At 34.3% G+C, this 24,172-nt stretch overlaps 2 protein-coding genes and 1 long non-coding RNA gene across 4 annotated transcripts; 1 reads left to right on the forward strand and 2 right to left on the reverse strand.

Moving 5' to 3' along the window:
- LOC101244032 (phosphatidate cytidylyltransferase 1-like) lies at positions 1-8,018 on the reverse strand. Of its 2 annotated transcripts, none has more exons than XM_010328417.4 (12): positions 7,550-8,018; positions 6,590-6,708; positions 5,824-6,077; positions 3,626-3,777; positions 3,265-3,406; positions 2,647-2,803; positions 2,341-2,388; positions 2,164-2,250; positions 1,061-1,189; positions 903-959; positions 423-506; positions 1-334 (listed from the first exon to the last, which is right to left on the reverse strand). In XM_010328417.4, the coding sequence occupies exons 2-12, from the start codon at positions 6,662-6,664 to the stop codon at positions 245-247; spliced, it is 1,275 nt and encodes a 424-aa protein (XP_010326719.1). In that variant the 5' UTR covers positions 6,665-6,708; positions 7,550-8,018; the 3' UTR covers positions 1-244. The 2 variants fall into 2 exon arrangements, with proteins under 2 accessions (XP_010326719.1, XP_004247644.1); XM_004247596.5 differs by having other exon boundaries at positions 6,590-6,718; positions 7,550-7,705.
- A 1,858-nt stretch (positions 8,019-9,876) lies between these two features.
- LOC101244318 (uncharacterized) lies at positions 9,877-15,620 on the reverse strand. The gene is made up of 2 exons (XR_011211776.1): positions 15,206-15,620; positions 9,877-10,681 (listed from the first exon to the last, which is right to left on the reverse strand). It is a non-coding gene; the product is annotated as an uncharacterized lncRNA (long non-coding RNA).
- On the forward strand, positions 15,534-22,599 carry LOC101244612 (CRM-domain containing factor CFM3A, chloroplastic/mitochondrial-like). The gene is made up of 9 exons (XM_004247598.5): positions 15,534-17,020; positions 18,076-18,553; positions 18,632-18,762; positions 19,457-19,807; positions 20,037-20,193; positions 20,268-20,560; positions 20,750-20,809; positions 20,947-21,036; positions 22,035-22,599. Exons 1-9 carry the CDS (start codon positions 16,073-16,075, stop codon positions 22,176-22,178), a joined length of 2,652 nt encoding a protein of 883 aa, XP_004247646.1. The 5' UTR covers positions 15,534-16,072; the 3' UTR covers positions 22,179-22,599.
- The last annotated feature ends 1,573 nt before the right edge of the window (positions 22,600-24,172 follow it).

Here is a 24,172-nt window from a genome sequence, read left to right on the forward strand (position 1 = left end):
TAGTGAATAGTATGCAACTTTTTTGAATCAAATCATTTACAAAATTACAAGGCACCATGCACTATAATTTGGTCAATACAGTAGGGGATGCACTGAACTACTAAAGAATATAATAACCAAGAGCACTGTACAATGCGCGAAAAGCCCAGAGCAACGAGCTTAATCGAAAAAAGAAAAACATATACAAGATACGCTTATCTAAAAGCTACACAATAATTGTACAAGCCTTGCTTATCTGATGTTCTCACGATTCTCCAAACATCTTGTCCTGGATGATCTGCCCAAGTTTCGAGTACAGAAGTTGCTGTTCCTCAAAGTTCAGGTTCATTATAATCTAACATCGTATGGAGTAAGGATATCAGCTATAAAGGTATACCTCAACGAGGAATTTATTGGACTAAAATGTAAGTTGAGGCGCGTACCTGATCTAAGATCATCTCAACTGACAAGTTCTGCGGTGCCACAAAAGACTGATGATAGATATATGCGAAAACAGCCATCACCATCTGTATGAACATACATATAAGAAGATATCACAAACTGATAGTTCCGATGACAAGTAGAAAGCACTACTAACAGGTCGGAGTAGAAGGAGAAATTGATCAGTCTGAGGAAATACTGATCGTATAATAAGGTACGATCAATACATCAGTATACTTATGGCTTTGATACTCCTCTTTTTGGACCCCACAACATCAGTATACTTATGGCTTTGATACTCCTCTTTTTGGACCCCACAACACCTCCACACACACCGCAACACTAAGTTCTTGAATTAACTTAGATGCAATTTCATGAAGCCATGAAGTGAAAGAAACTCGGAAACAACGAGATTTCATATCTGCCACGGGGTGCAGTCCATAAATAAGTGCATATAGAGAGAAATATCTCATTTAGCTCACCTGACAATCCATTCTATCTGTCATGCCGCCATGTCCTGGTATACTATCACCAAAATCCTATAGCACAAAGGAGAAAAAAGAACTTTATATATACAACATAGTATTAACGATAAAACTACTTAAGGAACCTATAAAACAAGACGGAATAAATATTGAACCTTGATCTTGAAGGCCCTCTTAAATCCACTAGCAAAAAAGCCTCCAAAAGGCGCAATGATTGATGCAAACAAGCCAAGCCACACAGCATGACATTGCACGGGCAAAACAGAGATCTCTCTCCAAGGGAACTGCAGTAGTAGAATTCGTTAAGGACCGAAATTTACAAAGTCAATGCCGGCTCAAATTATAAGGATTTGGAAAGGCCTCGAAAGCTGAATATTACAACACAAGCATAAAAAAGATGAAAATAACTTGAATTTTTTTTGAAGGATGAATCACTAGATAATATCATGTTGAGTGTTAGGACAAACAAAAAGAACCACTTGCAGTTGTATCTCATGAACACATATTGTTCAACACATCTCCAAGAAAAAACACTTCTATTTCAAGACTCGATATTGTAAGAAATTTTGTGTTTGGACAATATCTGGTTGAAATTTAAAATGAGTATGTGTTGGGGCATGAATTGCAAAGAAGTCACTACGGTTGTCAAAAACAAAAAAGAATTCATTAGATCCGTCTTATGAGACACACACTTTTCAGGTTCCCAAAGTGATGACATGGTGGCTGAGTGTGGAGTGATAACGACATGGAGATCTCAATTCCCAGTTGTGCATCTCAACTACAACACTTAACACGAGACCATTAGATCAACCTTTCTGAGCAGAACTATCGTGGTATAATGTCCAAATAGACTGGAAGACTGCCTAATGAATAATGATTAGTCGAGATATGAGCGAAATTGGCTTACAGTTTTCAGAAAGTAAAGCACTCACCAAATTTATACCCACTTTCCATTAAATAAAAAACATCATACTAATATATAACCATCAAAGTAGGATGAAAATGGGACACAGATAGTTAATTATTATATCAAACCTAACTTCAACAGACTTTGAGAATGAGAACCTTGCCGAAACCGACACTCCGTCCTCCAAGAAGGAAGGAAAAGCTTGATAAACAACAATAGTTGGAAGGGGAAAGGAGGAGATAACTCATCACTTGAAAAGATACAAGGTTCTAACAAAGTCACTAGAGCAAGTAGTGACTAAGCAAAAGAGAAAAACTTTAAAAAGTCCAGGTTTGACGGAAATTCACTTACCCATGAAGGAAACCACTCTGGTACAGTAAAATAATCTGGTTTAAACAGTGGACCAGGATCACAATCAAGCCACCCAGTTGATAAATCCTGCATTAACCAATATGGAATTTATGCATTTCAAAACCGAGGAAAAAAATCCGCAAGCCAATTGGGAGAGACGTCACCCTAAAATATTACCTTTCTAGGACACGTTAGCCATCCAAAACGAGCAAATATGTTGGCAAGCTGCACATTAGCACATAACAGAAAGTAATTAGCAGAATATAAATTAAAAAAACACCCCTCTCAAATCATTGGTGGGGACGAGCCTTTATTAGGCGTGGAAATACAAGTGAAGGGGAGAGAGTATATGGATAATGGTGACAAGACATACAACCCAAATGCTATGTTAAGAGAGACTACCTACATACTAACAAGTAACAGTTAACACTATCTCAAACATTCCAACTGATCCACTACTTCCCAAAATACACAGCCACTCACCAGAAATGCGGAGATAATGGTTGTTATTGATGCCCCAATAAATCCCTCCCAAGTTTTCTTTGGAGACAACTTGATCAAAGGAGTTTTTCCAAAGAAGAATCCAAATATATAAGCAGCTATATCATTGATGACAATGAGTGATGCTGGAAGAAGGAACCTGCATTAAAGTAATCCTTTATTTGAAATTCTATATCCATGACAAATTTTGTTGCATTATTTCAGTTCAACAGCCCAAAAAGATGGAAATAAGAAGCGGAAGAAGTTCCATATCCCTGTCTAATTTTGTGGCAAGCTTCAGCGAAGGAAAATCGGAAGAAATAATAGAACACAAACTTGTGAAAGTGGACAAAAAAGATATGGTATTGTGTGTCAGTTCCCATAAACATTAAAGAAGCCCTGTATCATTCGACTAGTTATATGCATGCTATAGAAAGAAAATAAGAGAACACCGTGATTGTTTGCCAAAAAAGAGAACACAACAATTAGAAGAAGCCGAGGGCAGAGAGGCTCCAAAGAGTAGTTTCAGCATCAAAATAACATAAGTCTCGACAAGTGAACAACAAAAGATATAGAAGATCTATTCAGAATGGAAGAAATAGAAGATTTACGCTGTCTTACCAGAAAATTCCCTCGAAAATATTGGCTACTGTGAAAGAGGACTGAGTAAACACCACAATCAGAATCATATGGGTCCAAGCGTACTGGCCAAATTGATACTTGTACCTCCTCTTCTTCAGAGTCAGAATGAACCACATAAAACCTGATTTCAAATGAGTGATAACAGTAAAGAGAAACAGGTAGTAATTCAGAAGTCAGTATCACAAAATCATGCATCTAGTGAAAAAATAAGGCAGAAAAAATTTAAGAGGACAACACTACACTGAACAATATGTAATTTGATAGGTCTTGGGTGTTGTAAAATGGAAAAGTGATTGTCCATTTACAACATTAAGTCAAAGAGCACGCTAAAAGTACAAACCTGCAATATACAAGAAATAACACGTGACCATGTGATACTTGATTAATTTGCTAACAAGCTTGTATAAAAATTTGTCAGAAGTAACCGTGTTGACAAGCCTCTGGCTTAGGATGCGTCCATATACATACAGCAGTGCTGTAAAGAAGAAGTGCCTGGAGATCACAAGAGCAGAATAAGAAAAAATAGAAACAAGAACCTGTAAACAATATGATATTGTATCAATCTACTAAAATAAGTTCTCAAGCTTCTCACACTACATTGTACATATATAATTATATATATCACTCATGAAGGCACTCAACAAAGGAAACCACTTTAGAATAGCTGGATTTTGTTGGAAGAATGGCCATCAGTCAGTCAGGCGTACCTTCTCAATGAACTTTTGTACATCCAATTCAAGAAAACTGCATTCAGGAAAATTTGGGATGATAACCACACTTCTCATTTTCCTTAAATTTCAAGTATACAAATGGATCTACCAAACTTATTGAAACTATAGAGTAAGTAGCACTTGTATAGATGGTCTTATTTCTTCCATTTACTGCATAACACTCTGGTGCCATCAAGCTGACAAACTCACAGAAGCATATGCGGTCTTAGCTATTATCAGTTGACAATTTTTTCTTCCCTTTCCATCCACCAACAGACCTTGTCTATAATTTATTCTAATAATTTAATAAACTTAGCCTATACACCTCTCAATCAACTCTTATTCCCTTCTAGGTAAAAATAAGTCCCTTTCTCCCTTCTGAAATTGTGGTTTTGTTTCACTTCAATCACTCTAGACATTATTATCAACTAGTTTAAATCATAGGAAGATTAAGTTGAAACAGAACCCTTCATGGCCTTCGCTGGGCTTCACATCAACTTCTCAAAGAGTTCTCTTTTTCGGTAAATCAGGTTGCAAACATTCACTAGCTAGCTAGCATCCTACAGTACAACATTTATTCTCTTCCCAAGATATATCTGAGATTACCTCCGTGGGGGAAAAGAGAAATCCATCAATGTCTGGAATAGGACAGTCGAAAAGATGGAGACAAAAACTAAAAATTGGAAATGATAGTACCTATCTTTAGGAGAAAGAGTCACTCTTAAGTCTTAAATCATTTTTCTTGATGCTCTTCACAACTATACGATGTTTTTCTTTCCTTCACTTGTGTCAATCTTAAAGCATTTTAACAAGTTGAGAAGAGATCTCCTATGGAACCGGAACAAATAGGGCATCTCTTTATGTCTCGGCAAGTGGGACAATGCTATCAAAAAGAGGAAGAACAGGAGTCTTGGGATTAAGAACTTGAAGCACCATAATGAAAGTTTTATTTTGAAATGGCATTAGAACATAGAGAACATGTGGAGAGAAGATTATCCATTGAAAATTTCAGTTTGTGTAATCCTCGGCACAAAAGAGTCAATAGCACATCATGGCACTGATGTTTGGAAGCACATTCGTTCTTCTAGAGGCAAATAACTGAAAATTATGGTTTTCTGCTAGGCAATGACTGCAAAATTAGATTTTGGAAGGATACTTGGTTGGGTTACTCATCCATCAAAGACCAGTTTCATGATATCTTTAGTATTTCTTTTCTTTACAACGCCATGATAGCTGATTTTTCCACTTCACTAGACTGAGCTCTTGCCTCTTTCTCAGAAGGAATTTAAATTATATTAAGTATAAAGACAGTAATTTGTTAACATTGCTCAGCAACTTCGCTCAAGATCAACAGAAGTCAGATTACTTCATTTCGAGAGAAGTCTAGACACTTGATCTCAACAGCTAGGGAGGCATGCTTGTGCACCTCGACCAGATTACTACGTCTTTTTTTAAATAATTGTGGTGTCCATACCAGCTTGCGCGCACCTCGACTAATTTCATTGTATACCTTCCACCTCCAACCAACAACAAGTACTAGGTAACTATATTCACCAAGGCTAGGACAGTAGAAATCACCTAGTGTTTTATCTCTGCTGGAATTGAACTTGAGAGCTCATGCTATTCAATCCACTTCATTGACCACTAGGTCACACTCTTGGGAGCCGCTGCTACCCACTATGCAAAGTGTCTTAAAAGGAAGCAAAATATGGAACAAATATATGGCCTTCAGAAGAAGTCCAATGTCAACAAAAATTTAGCAGGACGATAAATACAAGAATGATTTTTTGATAAGGTTAATACTTAATAAAAGTATGATTTTGCTCACCAGTTTAATAGCCTGAAACCAGGAAGTTGCTTGTCTTCATGCGCTTTCCTAAGTAGATTGAACAACTCCTTTGCCATAAATATTTGTATAACTACTATCATGGCCCAAATATAAAGATGTCCCATGTAAATGATGAAAGCAAAACCACCTATCATCCAGAGAGTTGAATATAGACGGATCAACATTGACTTATACTTGTTTCTATCGTCAACAAGCATATGGGCTCCATTTGCTTTGACAACCTCCCCAGGAACCTGAAATTTCGGGAAGAGGTAGAAAAAGAACTTCAGAAAAAATTCAGACCCATAACATCTACAGGATTCCGAACCAAAACCTAGTATTTTTATTCCAATTATAAGACACTGATTCTGTCTTGAAACATTCCATTTTATTTTATAGTTTATACCACTTCCACAATTTTAAAGAAAAGAAGTATTAAACTAATCAAATTTTAAAGGTTAATGAGATGTTTTCGGACCACAACTTCATTATTATTTTTTCACTGCTAGTCTACTTCTAATACAAAACAAAAGATCAAGTTAATATCATAAACATATTATTCATCAATACCATAATATATAATGGAACAGAGGAAGTAATACACTACTTTTGCCAAAGGAACATTAATCTCTATGCCGTTACGTTCCCTCGTATAATTCCATTTTCTAATATAAAGTGATTAAAACACACTAGGAGCGATAGGAATAACAAGCAGAAAATGGAGTCAACCACTTAAAAAACACTGAATGAAAATGGGAAAAGTCACCTCATTTGATCCTCTGCGACGACGTAATCGTGGCGAATGTGTTCCTGGAGCACCAGAATTACTATCCTTTTGCATAGCTTCAGTATCAAATCCTTACTCCACTACTAATGCATTAATACCTAAAACCACCTAGAATATTTTAAATTTTAAAAAAATAAATAAATAGAAGCTAAAGTAGTTATAAATGGCCAAATGTGAGTCCGTCATAAACATTATTGATTGGATAAGTACGACCAATCAATTCTAACTGGAAAAATAAAAAGAAATTCATTCCCGTTTTGAGGTGTATAAAGCCAAAGAGCAATTCAGGCATCTATCTTACAGTAGACGCGATTGGAAGATCACTATTTCTCCAGCTGTTCAAGCGGGAAACTCAACCAAATTCATGGGATATACAGAGAACAACAACAATATACCGAGTATAATCCTATAAGTGGGGTACGAGACTCAAGAATACAAATACACAACATAATTACAGTTAGACCATTAAAATTGCAGCTCTTATAAAGAACTACACATTAAATAAATAGAAGGTGCATTGGCAACTGAAAAGATCAAACCTTTATGAACCCCGCACAAGAAAATCAATAAAAAATATTTCAAGAATTCATGAATCCTAATCAACTAAGTAGCAAAACACTCAAACATAGCAAAAAAAATTGAATCTTGATTACCAAAAGCAACATTTTTGACAGTTTCAATCAACAAATAACAACAAACTGAATCTTTATTATCAAAAAGCAACATTTTTTGACAGTTTCAATCAACAAATAGCAACAAAACAGAATCTTTATCTTCAAAAAGCAACATTTTTTGACAGTTTCAATCAACAAATAGCAACAAAATACTGTTCTGCACAGAGGGTCTTCTTCAACCATTAAAAAAAAACAATTTTTTAAAAAAAAAAAACACAGCCAATAAAAATTCAAACATAGAGAGTAGAAATTAAAGAAATCAAACCTGAGGTAGCAAAATATGAACTCCAAGAATGAGGGAATTAAGGGCTTTCTGGTTTGTTTTTTTGTTTTTTTTTTGCTACATTTGGATTATAACAAAACCCAACCTCTTGAATACTCCTGATTTTTATGGGCTTCGAGCTATACCTCCTTCTCATTTTTACTTGTCTAGTATTGACTTAACGTATATTAAAAAAATATATATATCATATTAATTTTTAGTACAAAAAATTCAGTACTTTAAAAATAACTATAAATAACAAAAAAAACTTTTTAAAAATAAATAATAATTTATTACTACTTTTTAAGCTAAATAAATAAAAAATAAAAAATTTTATTCATATATAATGAACAAATAAAAACAAATCGAAATTACTTAAAAGATAAATATAAGTCCATAAGTAGTGGCATCATTGTCTTTATACTCATGTTTTCGATAACAACAAAAGAATAAAAGCAAGGAAAAAAAAAAAACTAAAGGCATAACGTATATTGCACTCTGTGGCTTTTGTTTGCCAAAAAATATTTTTAAAAAATTCCTTAATAGAAACATAAACTATTTTTCTTTTTTTATAAGGAAAAAAAATGGTCAAGGAACAAAAGAGATTCAAGCTAAAATCATATTTCAATACATTTTTGTAAATTAATAATCATTAATGTAGATTATTTTAAATATACTAATCATTTAATGCATAATAAATAATATCGACGTATTCAATAAAGCATAATTAATACTATAATATATATTATCAATGTACTTTATTCAATATTATTTTTATACTCTTACTTAGTCATTATTAAGTGAATATATGCTAAAATTAAAAAAAAATATAAATATATTTTAAATTATTATAAATAATATGTAGATATCTTTCGTCATATTTTTTAAGATGACGTGTATGTCTGAAAAATAGATCATAATCAGACAGAATGTCAAATACTTTTCTTGAACTAAACCATGATTTAGTAATGATTGGACACTTCACACTTGTCAGTTTAGGAGCTTTTTGTGGTTGCAATTTCCAGCTATAAAGCTTAACCATTTTATAATTAAAAAAATTCAACCAATAATTAATGAGTTGGAACTGAAAATCTTGAAATTTAACTAAATATTTTAACTTTTCTTTTTCTTTCATTATTTTGTAATTTGTAATAAGAAATATTTGTATCTGAATTTGAAGAATCAAATGTTTTTTTTTTCTTTTTCTTTCCTTTTGCTTTCTTTTCCATTTGCTTGTTATATTTATTTTATTATTCTCTTATTCTTTACCTCTTTTCTTTTTTTTTTTGGTTCCTTTCTTTTTAGTGGGTTTGTTAAAAAGGACAAATACCATCATATTTTTTTAAAAGAAAAAGATTGAAAAGCTAAAAAGAGGGGCTTTTTTTTGTTCTTTTTTTTATGGCAATGGCATGTACTTTTTTTTGAAAAAATTACATAAATTAATACATTTTGAAAAATAATTACTAATTTTAGCGATATTTTTTGTTTATTATCATTTATAACAATACTTTGTTAAATCTGTTATATGTATTAGAAGTGAATTATGTATGTAATATATATGAATTATAATTATTTTTGAAATATATCATATTGTTTGGTAAAAAATTGTCACATTGTATTATAAGTGTTAAATGTATTATTCATCATTAAAATTTGTATTATATGTGAATAATAAATTGTTCTTTGTAATATGTATTAAACTTGTATTATAAATGAACTAAAAGTGATCAAGTGAAAAAAAAATATTATTGCTATAAATGATAAATATTATTTTTTTATTATAGTATATTTATGTAAGTTTCCATACTTTTTTCCATAGTAGAGCTAAGCATAAATTTTATGGCTAAAGTAGACCACTTAATATGACTTAATTAGCACTAAAAGAATAAGGAAATTTCAATATTCAGTTATTTAAAAGTTTCTTCGTTATTTTAGCAAAAAAAAAAATTAAAAAAATAGTTATATATAATCCAAACAAATACTATCGAAGGTAAGGATGAGTGAAGATGACATGAGCTGAAGGATAGAGAAGACACAATCAATAGGGAGCGTTACTTGTACAACTTATTTTCCCTGTTTCCACGGGGAAAGTCATTTTTTCTCATTTTTAACAAACTTGTCTTGGTTTCGAGCACTGAATAAGAAAAAGTCGTTAGTAGATTAATTCCCCTGCATGAGCCATACACAGACTGAACCTGAATAAGTCAGACTCGAATGTAGATATCGAACACCGAATGAAAGAAGAGGACAACTTTTGATAAAAACACTTGTAAAGAAAATGAAAAGCTGTTCAAAGGATCAGAATTTCCACTATTCAGCTCCAACACCAATTGTAAGTTTGTAACATTCTAAATATGTATATCAGCCATTTTCATTTCTCCAAATACATTCTTAGCAAAAGCTGTAACACGACAATTTTTACAGTTATAATATCACTGATTACTCACTCACTTCCTATAAGTAAAATCAAACATATACAAAGTTTCTTGTGTTTCCTATTTTTGATTTGGTGAGAGAAACTATGCTAACAATGCATTTTCTTTCCATTTCCTTTCCTATTAAGATTTTTACAGCTCTAGTCCATCAAATCCATTCAGTGAAACTGGTCCAAGGCAATCACCTTCGATGCTTGCAAGAACATCGAATTTCCTAACAAGGGTTCTACTCCATCTCATAGCATAAACCACAAATCGGACAGCCACTTCGTTCTCAATCCTTGACTGGTCATTGCATATGAAGAAAGGATTTTCACCTGGAACATAGTTGTAATTTGGCATCTTCCGAACACTGAGATAAATAGAGTTCATAGGTCCACATTTCAGAAAGACTCCATGCCTGCAAACCTCAACGACAATACCAACCAAGACTTCCCCGATTTTAGGTAAGAAGGTAAGACTGTGGAAGGTTACAGGGAACATGATGTACTTTGACGAGTCTAACAACTTTCCATTGCCTACGCTCTTCACTTTTGTTACTTTGAGAAAGTATCCACAATCTTCTGTAGCCCTCAGAAATGTGAGTTGGCTAAAAAGACGCCTGATGATAATATTTCCAGGGAGTTCTCCACTTTTCTTTATATCTTCCATAGGAACTACCACATATAAGCGAACTTCAAAGTCGCACAGCATTGAGTCCCTACATTTCGAACAAGAAATAAGATAATTAGGACAGAGACAATGCTAGAATAAATCAACCACATCCTCATGTTTTCCCTTTTTATTTTGCTATAAACATTTTTGTGCTCCGACCAAACAGAATCATTTCTAAAATGATGAAATTGGATGGAGGCATGGGGCAGAGATTTGTCTAGAACAAATTGAGTCGCAGGCTCTCCCAGATATTAGTAAAATTTATCCATATTAGTTAGCTTGAATCAATAAAAGCACCCCACATGGCTATGAAAATGGGAAAGAATTAAAGAAAGACAAAATGCAGATCAATAGCTAATAGCACAGAAGGGAAATCCAAGACCAACAGATAGAATCCTCTAGCGCATAACCCAATGGCTTAATCATGTAATTTTATCCAACAATTACCTAAGGTAACACCCTAGTTAACTATTACTACGAACATAACTATTATTAAAACGACTTTACTGGTGATAATAGGACGAACACAACTATATATTATCAAGGTGATACATTAACAAAACAACTATAAATGAAACAAGCAATTTGATATGGTAATTTGGCATGTGGAGCAAGGAGCAGCCTTAAGACCATCCCCCATTGACAATGAGATTGGCACCTACCCCCCGGGTAGGGAGTGGGTGGAACTTAATGAAGAAATACATTCAGAGGGTTGTTTGGTTTGTGTTGAGGAGATTTAATCTCCACATAAAATTCAGCATTAATTTTACCATGCTTGGTTGGGTTTTATGAACTTTCTTCACAAAAAAACCAGCACTGAAGAGGAGTTTTAGAGCAACGGTAAAGTTGTCTGTGTGGCCTATAGGTCATGGGTTCGAGTTGTAGAAGCAGCCACTAATGCTTGCATTGGGTAGGTTGTCTACGTCACACCCCTTGGAGTGCATCCCTTCCCTAGACCATACCGGAGATGCTTTGTGCATTGAGCTGCCCTTTTTACACAAAAATCAGCATTAAGTTATATAACGTCTGGTTGTTATTTTTAGTTTTCCTCGTAAACAATACCTATATAAAGTACGCATGAATCTATATATCATTTTATGCCGTGTAGAATATTGCATGATTGAGACATCATTCATCCAATTAGCATGTTCAAAAGAGTCTTCAAATAGAAGCTTTACTTGAAACCTTATTTATTTCCATGATTGATTTCATTAGTTCATTACACTTTCTGTAAAGTTCTTACTCCTTTTTGGATGTCATCTGTAACAGTGTTCTCTTTATGCTGCTTCTAACACCAATAATTCTTAGTTTACCAATAAAAAGGAAGTCTTGAAGACAGTGGGACTCTGCTCAATAGAAACTGGGAATGTAAAATACAACATGGTTAGATACAAGCAAACAGAGCAGCAGATGGCCAGTCAAACATAGCTCACGAGAGTCGAGCAGAAAATTCTGCTTAACCGCCACTGCTGAGAGATCTTTTAGAGCTTCTAAAATAAGAGTTCCTCAGTGTAACTATTACCAGATTCATGTCTTTTGGACGTCACAGCTTAAATAGGAAAATGCTACCACCATTTTCATGCCTCAGCTTCACCATTCACCAACATGTAAAGTGACATCAATGGTCTTTGTGACCTATCCCTTCTCAATTCTTTATTATTTATTTTTTGATAAGTAATTAAAGTTGTTATGTGCTCTAAGCCAGTGAAATAGGCATGATTAGAGGTCGCATAATCCCTCTATTGTGTTTAACATTCCATCTACATCATGTACAATAACCAGATTGCACCAAAAAACTACAAACAAACAAACAAAAAGACATCTCTTGCTATGAATGTTACTCTTTTTGCCTTAAAAATTATATTGTTTCTCCCGAGTCAGATAGTCCACCAAATGACCTGAGGTATGAGTGTTCCAAGTTTTTAGAGATTTCTTATCAAGCCCCTTTCTGTTCCAGCCAAGCAAGAACTCAATCATGGAATAAGGCATGGTTCAGCTCATGCCTAGAATTACAAAAAAACATGTACCATAGCTGGCTAGTGGCCCTACAATGCAGAAAGAGAACTTATTCCAAATGCTCTTCATACAATGGACATCTTTTGTAGGTTCTATTGAGTGAGACAAGCCTCCTTAGCAACAATCCAAGAGAAACAAGAGACCTTCAAAGGTGCCTTATTTCTCCAAATCTTATCCCAAGGCCATAAAACCCTATCATTGCTAGAGCCTAGCATGTGGTAACAATTTCTGACAGACCCTGATGATGGCTTTTCCAACTGATGGAGTCTGTTTTGTTGTGATCCAATGTTATCTTGCTTTACCTCTGGAGCAATAGGTATAGTTTTTCCACTTCCTAGTCATTAATATTCCTTCTAAGAAAAAGATGTCATCCTTTTGTTGACCATAATACTGCAATTTCTCCCTTTGTTGAGAAAATAACTTGAAGATATCCATGAAGTGGTCTTTCAGAGAGGTGTGAGCCAACAATGTGTCTTCCCAAAATCTTATTTTTCTCCCATTACTGAGAATAAAGCCCATATTTGACTTAGAATTTTTTCCAATGGCCTAGGATATGCTTCCACAGTCCAATACCATGAGGTACTGCAGAGATTTTGGTAATCCAGGGAACCTCAAGTGTGAATTTTTCTAAAGCCCTCCTAAAAAGTGCATCAACCTCCCTTTTGAATCTCAAACGCCATTTCATCGACATGCTAACATTATAATACCAAGACTACCTTTCCTTTTGCCTCGGCCCTCGGGTGACTGCTTTCCAATTCATAAAACAGAAAATGATTAGATTGCTTATTTCCTTGCCAAAGGAAGTTTCATCTCAATCCGTCCAATCTTTCCATAACCGAGGATAGAGCCGTTAAAAAGAGACATGGTGTAAGTAGGAAGTGCACTGAGCACACTGTTGATCAAAGTGATTCTCCCCCTTATGAAAGATATCGTCTCTCACGGTTTGCCAACTTCTTTTTCATCTTCTCAGTTACTTCATTCCATATTCACTGATTTATATTTGTTTCCCAGAGGTAAGCCCAAACTATTACTCTATTAGTAGGAAGCATTCCAATGTTGCACTGCAAAATATTGGCAAGCTAACTTTTATATTAGGCATATCATCAACCAGAAAGAGAGAACTTTTGGTGAAGGTGATGTGTAACCCAGAGACAACGTCAACACATGTTAAGATCATCCTCAGGAATCAAAACTTGATGTTCATCAGCATCACACATGCTCATAGAGTCATCTGCATATGAAATATGAGTGACATTGAGATTGCGGATGCCTCTGCGGTCCACATGAAAATCTGAGACCCATTTTGTTTGTGCAGCACTATATATCTTCTTGCTGAGTCCCTCCATTGAAGTGAAAAGGAGAAAGGGAATCTCGTTGTTTAAGTTCTCTTTGCGAAGAAAAGAAACCCTGGGGGCTACCATTGATGAGAACTGAGAATTTTGCTGAAGAGTCACAAAATTTGATCCAATTAATCCATTTGAGGCTGAAACCAATCTGCCTCAACAGGTTCAGTAAGAATCCCTAATTGACATGATCAAACGCTGTTTCGGTTTCTAGCTTACAAAGGATTCCAGACTTTCCTAACTTCATTCTTGAATCCAAACATTCATTAGCAATCAATGTCAAATTTGTGATGTTTTTGTTGCTAAAAAAACCACTTCAGAAGCACTGACTAGAGTGGAAGCACTTTTTCAAGTCTATCTGCCAAATCTTTAGAGAGAATCTTATAGAAACTACCTATGAAACTGTGTCTATAATCTTTAAGCTCCTTTGCACCAATCATCTTGGGAATAAGAGCAATATAAGAAGCATTTAAACTTCTCAAAAATTCGAGATTGTGAAAGTGATTGAGTATTCAGCATATCCACTTTAATTACTCCGGAACACTTTTCATAGAAACCCATGGAGAACCCATCCAAATCCGGAGCTTTGATAATAGGCACACCTCTCTATCCTTTTCTACCTAAATATCTTACTTGGTTCTCCTAGAAGATTCAAACTCATGATGTGTGTCATAACTGAAGCAGATCTACAGAGCTTTTATTCATACTCTATATAGGAAATTCACTTAATTTTCTTTTTAAACTGTGGCGTCCAGGACAATTTGCACATACCTCATACTAATTCAACAAGACACCAAGGCTAGCACACATGGAAAGAAATCACATAATGTTCTCGTCTCGTATTTGATTCACCTATAAATAGACTTAATATCTACAAATATTTTACTATGAACCCAAAACCTGGGTCTAGTGTCTACCACACATCCTGAGTTGTACAGCATTTCTCATTGAATCAAATCCAAGGATGCATACATCCATACAAAAATTCACATAAAAGAAAGAGCATAACAGCTACATTAATCCAGGAAACTCAAAGACACAAATCTTTAAACCTTTCAAAGAGAAGCAGCAAATCACAGAACAGCAAAAACACATCGTTTCAAAATAGAAAAAAAAAACACAAACCCATCATTCAAAAACCACAAATAATCAACAGAATCCTACAGAATACAATTTCATTGATAAACCAAAGATCAGTATGAAATTCTTACCAGTAAAGATGAAAACTTTGCACTAGCTTTTTTTGGGAGGGATTTAAGAAAACTATACAAAAAATGAAATGGGGTTTTTACAGCGATGGAGATTGAGGGCTATAGTAGCACTTTCTTGACATCTGGGTTGGAAATTTTGAAGATCCAATTACTGGGTACAATGTCCCATCTCTGCCATTGTTAAACTCTGTAACCTCTTTCTAAATTTTAAAATAGGAAACTTCAATTTTTAGGATAAATTGCATCAAACACCCCTATAATATTAACTTTGTTACAGATACATCCACTTTATATATTTATTATTATTAAATGCTTATATCTTTTTATTAAGTGTTAATCACTTCATTATTCATTGATTCCTTTGAATGTAAATCAAATTCAATGAATTGTTAAGTGACTCAATTATCCATGTGTTACATTAATATTTTTTTTTTATGTATTTATATGCATCATAAAGATAACACTTTATCAAATTTATAGGATATATCTCACATAATTTTGTCTTAACTTCATAATCATATCATTCGCTTTATCACTTGTCTTTCTTAGTATATATATAATCAGATAATATTTTTTATTTGTACTATAGATATTAAATAAAATAAAAAATTACTCAAACATTTTTTATGAAAATATTTTACTTTCTACCAAACACACCAATAAGTATAAAATTTCTTTGTTTTATCACAATCAGTCACTGAGATGATATTTTGAAGGAGAGAACAAACCCCACCCAAAACCCTCACTCTCTTTTGCTATATTCACTTCTATTTTCTCTGTTTTTCAGTTCTTTTCCTTCCATTTTGTTATATATATACATGTTCATTTTGGTGTATCTATATATGAGTATATGCATATAATTTGAGCATGGCTCTAGTTCCCAGCCACCAGTTCTACCCCAGAACCACAAGGCTATCATTCTTCAGGTACAGTTCATCCAAACCTTTCAAGAAACCAAATTTTCATGCCCCACATGATATTGTCAATCAAGATTGTATTTTTAAGCAAAACCCATCAAAAAGATCAAATTTTGTGGTTACCCCACATGATGTTGTCAATAAAGATTGTATTTTTAAGAGAACCCCATTAAAAAGATCAAATTTTGTGGTGAAAAACAGCAGTAGAAGATGGAATTTGGATACAATATCACCCAATTTGAAGTCCAGAGATAGTGGTACTAGTGTATTTAGTAGTTCTTGGTTAGGTAAATGGAATGAAACCCGTAATGATATTAAGCTGAAAAAGGCCCAAATTGTGTTGAATTATAGGAATAGTAATGGGGATACATCTGGTTCTGACTGTGAAGAAAGTATTAGCGGTAGTACAATGGATAGAATTGTTGAGAAATTGAAGAAATTTGGGTATGCTGATGAGGCTACAGAGAAGGAGAAGAGAGAAAAGAGAGTTGTTGAGAAAGGGTCTATTGAGGATATTTTTTTTGTTGAAGAAGGAATATTGCCAAATGTAAGAGGTGGGTTTTCTGAAGAAACTCCATTTGGGGATGAGAATATAATTGCCAAAGATGGTGTGGTTGGATTTCCATGGGAAAAGCCATTGGTGAAGAAAGAGGAGAGTAATTCAATGGCTAGTAGGAGTAGGACTCATTTGGCTGAGCTGACACTTCCTGCTTCTGAGCTTAGAAGGTTGACGAATTTGGCTCTTAGGATAAAGAACAAGTCGAGAATTACCGGTGCTGGTGTTACACAACAAGTTGTAGAAACCATTCGCGAGAAGTGGAAAACATCTGAGGTTGTCAGGTTGAAAGTTGAAGGTGCTCCTGCACTAAATATGAAGAGAATGCATGAGATTCTAGAGGTAAGCCAAAGAGTTATTTTTTGAACTGTTCTTGTATACCTCTGCTTGTTGGTGTAATTTGCTTCAGTTTGTTTGTGATGTTTTGCTAATCTGTTCCGTTTGGAGCATTTGAGAGCTCGGATTGAATTGGTATTTGAACTCTCTCATGGAGAATGTGAACATAATTTTCCTCTCCTAAATGAAGCGTAAACCATGTATGTAAGTGGAGCACTAAATTCTACCCCTTTCTCCTGGTAATGGGAGTAGAGAAAAATTATTCATGTCTGCATCAGTCTTGAAGCCTTGAAGCAAGGCTCAAAACACGTTGAACGCTTCGCCACGCTTAATGTGCACCTTCGGTGTCATCATCAAGGTTCTACAACATGCTTCCCTGACTGTGAGTCTCTTCTGAAGAGGCGACACTAAAAAATTGATGCTTCACTTTATCATATTATTTTGTACGTATATTTGTCATTCATGCTTATAATTATTAGTCTTGGAGTGGACATATACATATGTATTTTTCCTCCATTTGTTTTTAATTAAAACCTGTTTGAACACAAAGCTCCCCACAGACCTTAGAGCTTTTTTGTGCTTTTTGCTTTTGGTAACAATGTCTGCATCACAATTGAGTGAATTCTGGATGTGTTTTGGTTTCTGTTAAGGGGAACAGGAAGTATTTCAAGTGCTTTTTTAAAAAAATTGGTATTTCAAGTGTATTAAGTTTTTGCTGTGGTTCAAAGGCTATACCATAGTAAGCATACTAAATAGTGGTGTTTAGTTGTTTCATTTATCTTGTATCAACTTTTCTTACTCGAGAGTCTTTTATCTTGTATTGAGTTTCCTCGGGGCAACATTTGTAGAAGCATTCTTGTTAGTGCCTTTATGGATGGCTATCTCTTTAATTTTGCAGCATCTTTGAGATAAAACCGCTTGAGTGTATATTGACAATATTAGCTGTCTTTTAATGAGCAAAGAGTTCAGTATTTGAAGCATTATGATCTCATATAATTCACAATGACATTTTGTCTTTGTTTAGCTTTTAGCCTTCACTGATTCATTTTCCGACTATTCAGAGGAAAACTGGTGGACTGGTGATTTGGAGATCTGGCACTTCTGTGGCTCTTTACAGAGGTGTCAGTTACGAGACTCCATCTGAGCGAATGAAGAAGAGGATAATGAGAAGAGATGAGATTCGTCAGAAGAACTCTCCAATAGTTGATGGCGAAAGTAATCAGAATTCTCGCAATGATGTGGATTCCCTCCGAGAAGACTCTGTAGATACTTCTGAAGAGAACAAAAGTATTGATAGACAATCAGAAGTGAACTATGAAGATGAAGTAGACAAACTGTTAGATGGCTTGGGGCCTAGGTATACAGATTGGCCAGGATCCGGACCACTTCCTGTAGATGCAGATTTACTTCCAGGTATAGTCCCTGGATATCAACCTCCTTTCAGAATTCTTCCATATGGGGTGAGATCTACTCTTGCGGCAAGAGAAGCAACTGCTTTAAGAAGGCTTGCCAGAGTTCTACCTCCACATTTTGCTTTAGGTATGCATCGCTGGACTTATCTAAGTATTTTGGATTTCTCAAAATATACTGTAAGTATTATGTAGTTCAAGTATTCAGGTAGAAGCAGGCAGCATCAAGGTTTGGCCTCAGTCATGGTTAAGCTGTGGCAACGAAGTTCAATTGCAAAGATTGCTATAAAACGTGGCGTTCAGCTTACAACAAGTGAGAGAATGGCTGAGGATATAAAGGTACTAAAAGAGTTCTTTGGTGTAGTTCTGTACATTATTCACAAAAAAGTGGTGTCGTTTCCATGCCTTCTAGTTGGTATTCTACTGTGATATACCAGTTATTTACTTTCAAGTCACACTTCGTTTGATTCAATAGGCCTTACAGACAATTGCTGATTTAATACAGACAAGACAGAATTTCATTCCAAAAGAAAAGGCAAAGAAAAGCTTACTTAAATACACATAGGATGAATGATTATGCAATTTACCAAATTCTCAATGTTTCAAAAGTACATATTGTAATGATATTGTCTCATAAAAGGATATTGTTACGGTATTGTATGTTTGTCCAACCAAAACCCAAAGCAAGTCTTCCAAATGACATTCTGCTCTCTGGAAAACTTGTGTGCTGACTAGGATATAGTTCTTTGTCGCCTCTATACTGCATCATGGTAGCTGGAAAACAAAAGAACCACAAGGTTGAATGAAAATTCATACAACACTTGAAAAGGTCTTCACAAGTTCCATTTCTAATATTGAAACCATTCTCACTGTTATCAGAATATTTTTTCATGCTGAGTTTGACGCTTTCCTGAGATCTAACTAAAAGTAGGATATTTTCTGTCGCATGCCAATATTTTTTGAATTAACTGAATGTCGATAGCATAGTAATATAGCTTAACAATATCTACATATTATTTGGTTTTGTGTTCAGAAATTAACAGGGGGTATGCTACTATCTAGAAACAAGGACTTCTTGGTATTCTATAGAGGGAAAGATTTTTTATCACCAGAGGTTGCAGAAGCCTTGTTAGAGAAGGAGAGATTGGCAAAGACCTTGCAAGATGAAGAAGAGAAAGCTAGGCTACGAGCATCACTCAACCTCACAGCAGGTGTTACAACAATTAATTCTTCAAGGACTGCTGGCACACTAGGAGAAACTTTGGATGCTGATGCTAGATGGGGGAAAAGGCTGGATGATAAGCACAAGGAGAATGTGATGCGAGAAGCAGAACTATTAAGGCATGGTGACCTGGTCAGGAAGCTTGAAAAGAAGCTTGCATTTGTAAGTTCTGCAAAAGCCAGGTTACTTTTATTAAAAGCCTATTTGTTACTGGTTTTCTGTTTTTTAGCAGCTTTGTCATGATTTTAGTTCTTTCAATTGTCTATTGTAAAATTGTGAGATAGCCATTTCGAATATGAACCGTGTAAGTAAGGTCTTCACTCTTCAGTGTGTAATATCTTGGAGATTCAAGATTCCAGTGAGAGACATTAAAGCAAAATGTACTTTTCAGGCTGAAAAAAAGTTGATGAAAGCTGAGCGTGTCTTGTCAAAGGTGGAGGAAACTTTAAATCCTTTGGATAGGCATGCAGAGCCTGATAGCTTAACAGATGAGGAGAGATTTATGTTTCGGAAGCTTGGGCTAAGGATGAAAGCTTTCTTACTTTTAGGTAACTTTCTTTCTCATACTCGATTTTTGTGCTGAACAACCAGAAAATGACATGAAATGCTCTTCTCTTTTCAGGTAGACGTGGAATTTTTGATGGTACGGTGGAGAATATGCACTTGCATTGGAAGTACCGTGAATTGGTTAAAATCATGGTGAAGGCCAAGAATTTCGAACAAGTATCAAAAATTGCTCTAGCCCTTGAAGCAGAGAGTGGAGGCATCTTGGTTTCAGTGGACAAAGTGTCCAAAGGATATGCTATAATTGTATTCCGTGGTAAGGACTACAGTCGACCACCTACTCTTAGGCCCAAAAATCTTTTAACCAAAAGAAAGGCACTGGCACGTTCAATAGAGCTTCAGAGACGCGAGGTACCTTCTTTGACCTAATAACTTTAGTCTTTAAATATTTTCTCTTTTATGTGCCAAGTACAAGCAGTTTTTAGCCCATTCGGTTTGTGTTGCTTGAATCTTCCTCTGTCAGAGTTGTCATGCACATATGTAATAAGTTCTAATTTTTTAAGAGATTGTGCTAATGACAAGGCTTTGCTGCTGTAACAGGCTCTTCTGGAACATATTTCGGCAGTTCAAACAAGAGTTGGACAGCTTACAGCTGAAATTGTATGATCTCTTTGCTACTCTGCATCTCGTATCTAGTTTTTTTTTGGTTAACTTAAGTAGATCCTTAAGTTAGTTGTTAACTCTTTGGCTCATTTGGATTTTATTGAACCTTTTCTCCTATATACTTATAATGGTAGGAACAACTAGCTAGTCTGAAAGACTCTGCGGATGATGAACTATATGATAAGCTAAATTCTGCTTATTCTTCTGAAGACGAGGATAGTGAGGTTAGTATCTCCATCTGGCATTTTAGCAGCACTTGGTTATTCAGATTCTTTCTTCTTTAGACTGCATATGGAATGTCATTTCTCTTTCTCATCGTCAAGGAGCAGTTCTAATGACTGGAATTGGCTAAACCGAGATTTTTCCTGTTAAAGCGTTATTCTGGCCCAGGCCAAAACATGTAAAATTAGTGCCACCTTGGCTTAATCAAGCACTAACGGATGTTTGACATATGTTCTTTATCCTCCCACTCAATTCAGGTGCATGTATATGTATAGATGAATTCCAAAATGTTTGCAAATTGGATAAACGTAATTGGTGAAAGCCTCTTACCAAAATCAAATAGAAAAAAATGTAACAGAAAATTAGATGTAGAAATTATGCAAAAAGAAAAACAGGAAATTAATTGAAAAGTGGGTGATTTTGGAGGTGCATTTTATCTAGTTTGAGCTTTACTCTGTTATATAGGCACACATGTACCTTTTAAAGTGTAGATTATAACAATTCAAGTTGTAACTCACTCAAAACTTAAAATTTTAGTCTGCAAATTATTGATGTGATGAGTTGCAGTTGAAGAGACTGTCATCATGTGCAGAGTTACCGGTACTTGTGGTTGTGGGAGGTAGTAGGTACCTGGTTGAATTAAATGTGGTGAATGAAAGTTGGCACAGACACCACCATCATTTTCTTTTTTTAAAAAAGAGCATGTCCTGCCTGTGTATCAGGATAAACTTGTACAAAGGATACACCTTTTTCTAGGAATACATGCGGATTTGAACTACATAGAAACACAACACACAAACATCATGATAATCTCCTTGCTAACCTTGTTTTATTGCATCAACTTCTGAAAGTATGGTAAAGGAGTAAGAAGTTAAAAAGGGGTCATTCCAGACAGTTCAACTTCCCTCTTCACAATGTGCACAATTAAGGCGCACGCACCCTTTCTAGATTTTAACTCTTCATTATTATTGTCAAATCACCTAACTCGGTTCATTAACAGGAGGAAGGGGATGATGCATTCATAGAGGTTTTTGACAATGATAACGATGTTGTCCATCGTAGTGATGATTCCGATGATATTCCACATCCAGAAAGAGAGTTCCAGTATATTCATCAAAATGAATCAGAAAGAGAGCTTGTTTGAGTAAAACACTGTTCTTGACACTCCCTTAAGGCATGTTGTGGCTTGTTTGTACAATCGAGGAAGTTGAAGAAGCTAGGATGCAGAACTGGGCTACGGAAGAAGCAGAACAACAACAAAACAAAAAAAAACTGAACTTAAAGAATTTGATTACTGTGCAGGTTCCATGTAATGCCCTCTGGGCTCTGGTCTTGCTGATCTTCGATATTTTACATGATATGCTGTTATTTTAAAGCTTTTAGCTCCAAAAGAAAAGGAGATCCTACTGACAAAGCTTTCATTGAGCTTCTCTGTACATATTTGTCAAGGAAAATACTAGCACATATAACAAACTTCCAAGAATTCGTAGATGAGCAATATTTGGTTCATGACTGAACACCAATTGTGACAGATAGTATATATTTATTATAATTAGTCTGTCTAAGACGAACAAGTGTTATTGCATGTAGGATAGCTTAACCCCCATACAGTTGTGGTGGCAATTTTGTTTATTATAATTAGTCTGTCTAAGATATACATATGATTTGCTCGAATACCATGTCAATATACTAACAATACTGAGTGGAGTAGGGTCCTTATTTTACCTTCAAAGTTTCATGATTATTTAAAATTATATGCATAATATTATGTGTTGAATTGGGGTCGAGTGATGTATCTACTAGTACGTATTGTTTGTACCGATACTACTTCAGCTATGTCACTTGGCATAGGGTCGAGTGATTAGTTTTAATTTGTTTAAATCTGCATTTCATAATTCAAAATTTCTCGCAAGGATTCTCCTATCTATGTGTTCTAGTAGGTGCCCCACGGCCTGGTGAATTGGGTCGTGACATGCCTCAATTATGTCATCAAACTTAGAGATAATGTTCATCCATGTCATTGTTTGTAAACTGAAAACAATTTGAATTTTGTTAAATCATATTTTATGTGTTCAATTTTGATTCGGTCACATCATTAACTAAATCAATTTTTCAAATCTGAATGGCTTAAATATGTTATTAAACTTTGTGAATAGATTCATTTATGTCATCTATTAAAAGTTTGGATCATCTATGTCATTTCAGTTCACAAATAATGGTCTCAAACTAATGATCCAAACTTTTGATAAACGACATAAATAAACCTTTTTCTCAAAATTCAGTGACATATTTAAATATTTTTCTTATAAAATTAATAATTTTATATCAAACTTATGGATATTTTTTAAATAGTTTTTAAAATTTACAGTATAAGCCATGTTTCATGCTTTTCCAAAAAAAAAAATATCCATAAATTATGATCAATACATTTTTAAACTTCAATTCAAATTTCACCTAAAACTAATTTACTAAAAATATTTGAAAATTTATAACAAAACACAAGTTTCGTTCAAACATATTTCGTTCGTATTCGAAATATTCAAATGAATTTCGAAAATTAAAACAATTAAGTGATGATTCACTTCAAATTAAACGAGTTAGTCAACAAATAAAAGTTAATATAATATGTAAACATTTTACCGTCTTTTTGGAAATGATTTAAAATAATCATTTACAATTTAATTCGAAAAAGAAAAAAAAAACTTGTAAGAATTCCATATTCTATTTCCAAATCTAATATGTATAAAATTTAAATAAAATATTAAATATTGTAGTGGATGCCAAAACCAATTGATTTTTTTTATTTAATTAAGTTACAAATATCATAAATATAAAATAAATATGATTCCTTCATACTTTTTTATGGATAAGCTAGCTACATACCACTAGTAATTAACGCACATTTTTGAAAGAATTATAATAAATGAGAGTCCACTTTGGTAGACAAATTTCAAAATAACTATGTACTATATAAAATATTGACTTGTAGCATACACGGTCCAATTTAATTAATAATATAAAAATAATACTTCCTTCCTACTTCTATAATTAAATTATTCGAGCGATATAGCAATAGTTTGATCGTGATTTTTTTTACTTTTTTTTATAGTTGAATTTTGAAAATTATGTGTGGTCAGA

Source organism: Solanum lycopersicum, chromosome 9 (genome assembly GCF_036512215.1).
Source record: "Solanum lycopersicum chromosome 9, SLM_r2.1".
Classification (NCBI taxonomy): domain Eukaryota; kingdom Viridiplantae; phylum Streptophyta; class Magnoliopsida; order Solanales; family Solanaceae; genus Solanum; species Solanum lycopersicum.

Bases quoted from the DNA above. Each gene is read 5' to 3' on its own strand.
- LOC101244032 (XM_010328417.4), bottom strand. From the start codon at position 6,664: ATGCAAAAGGATAGTAATTCTGGTGCTCCAGGAACACATTCGCCACGA. The intron at 1,190-2,163 runs GTAAGTGAATTT...CTACTACTGCAG, and splicing joins CAGAGTGGTTTCCTTCATGG to TTCCCTTGGAGAGAGATCTC. The intron at 507-902 runs GTGAGCTAAATG...ATGTTCATACAG, and splicing joins CAGATAGAATGGATTGTCAG to ATGGTGATGGCTGTTTTCGC.
- LOC101244612 (XM_004247598.5), top strand. From the start codon at position 16,073: ATGGCTCTAGTTCCCAGCCACCAGTTCTACCCCAGAACCACAAGGCTA. The intron at 18,763-19,456 runs GTACTAAAAGAG...TTTTGTGTTCAG, and splicing joins GAATGGCTGAGGATATAAAG to AAATTAACAGGGGGTATGCT. The intron at 20,810-20,946 runs GTATGATCTCTT...TTATAATGGTAG, and splicing joins GACAGCTTACAGCTGAAATT to GAACAACTAGCTAGTCTGAA.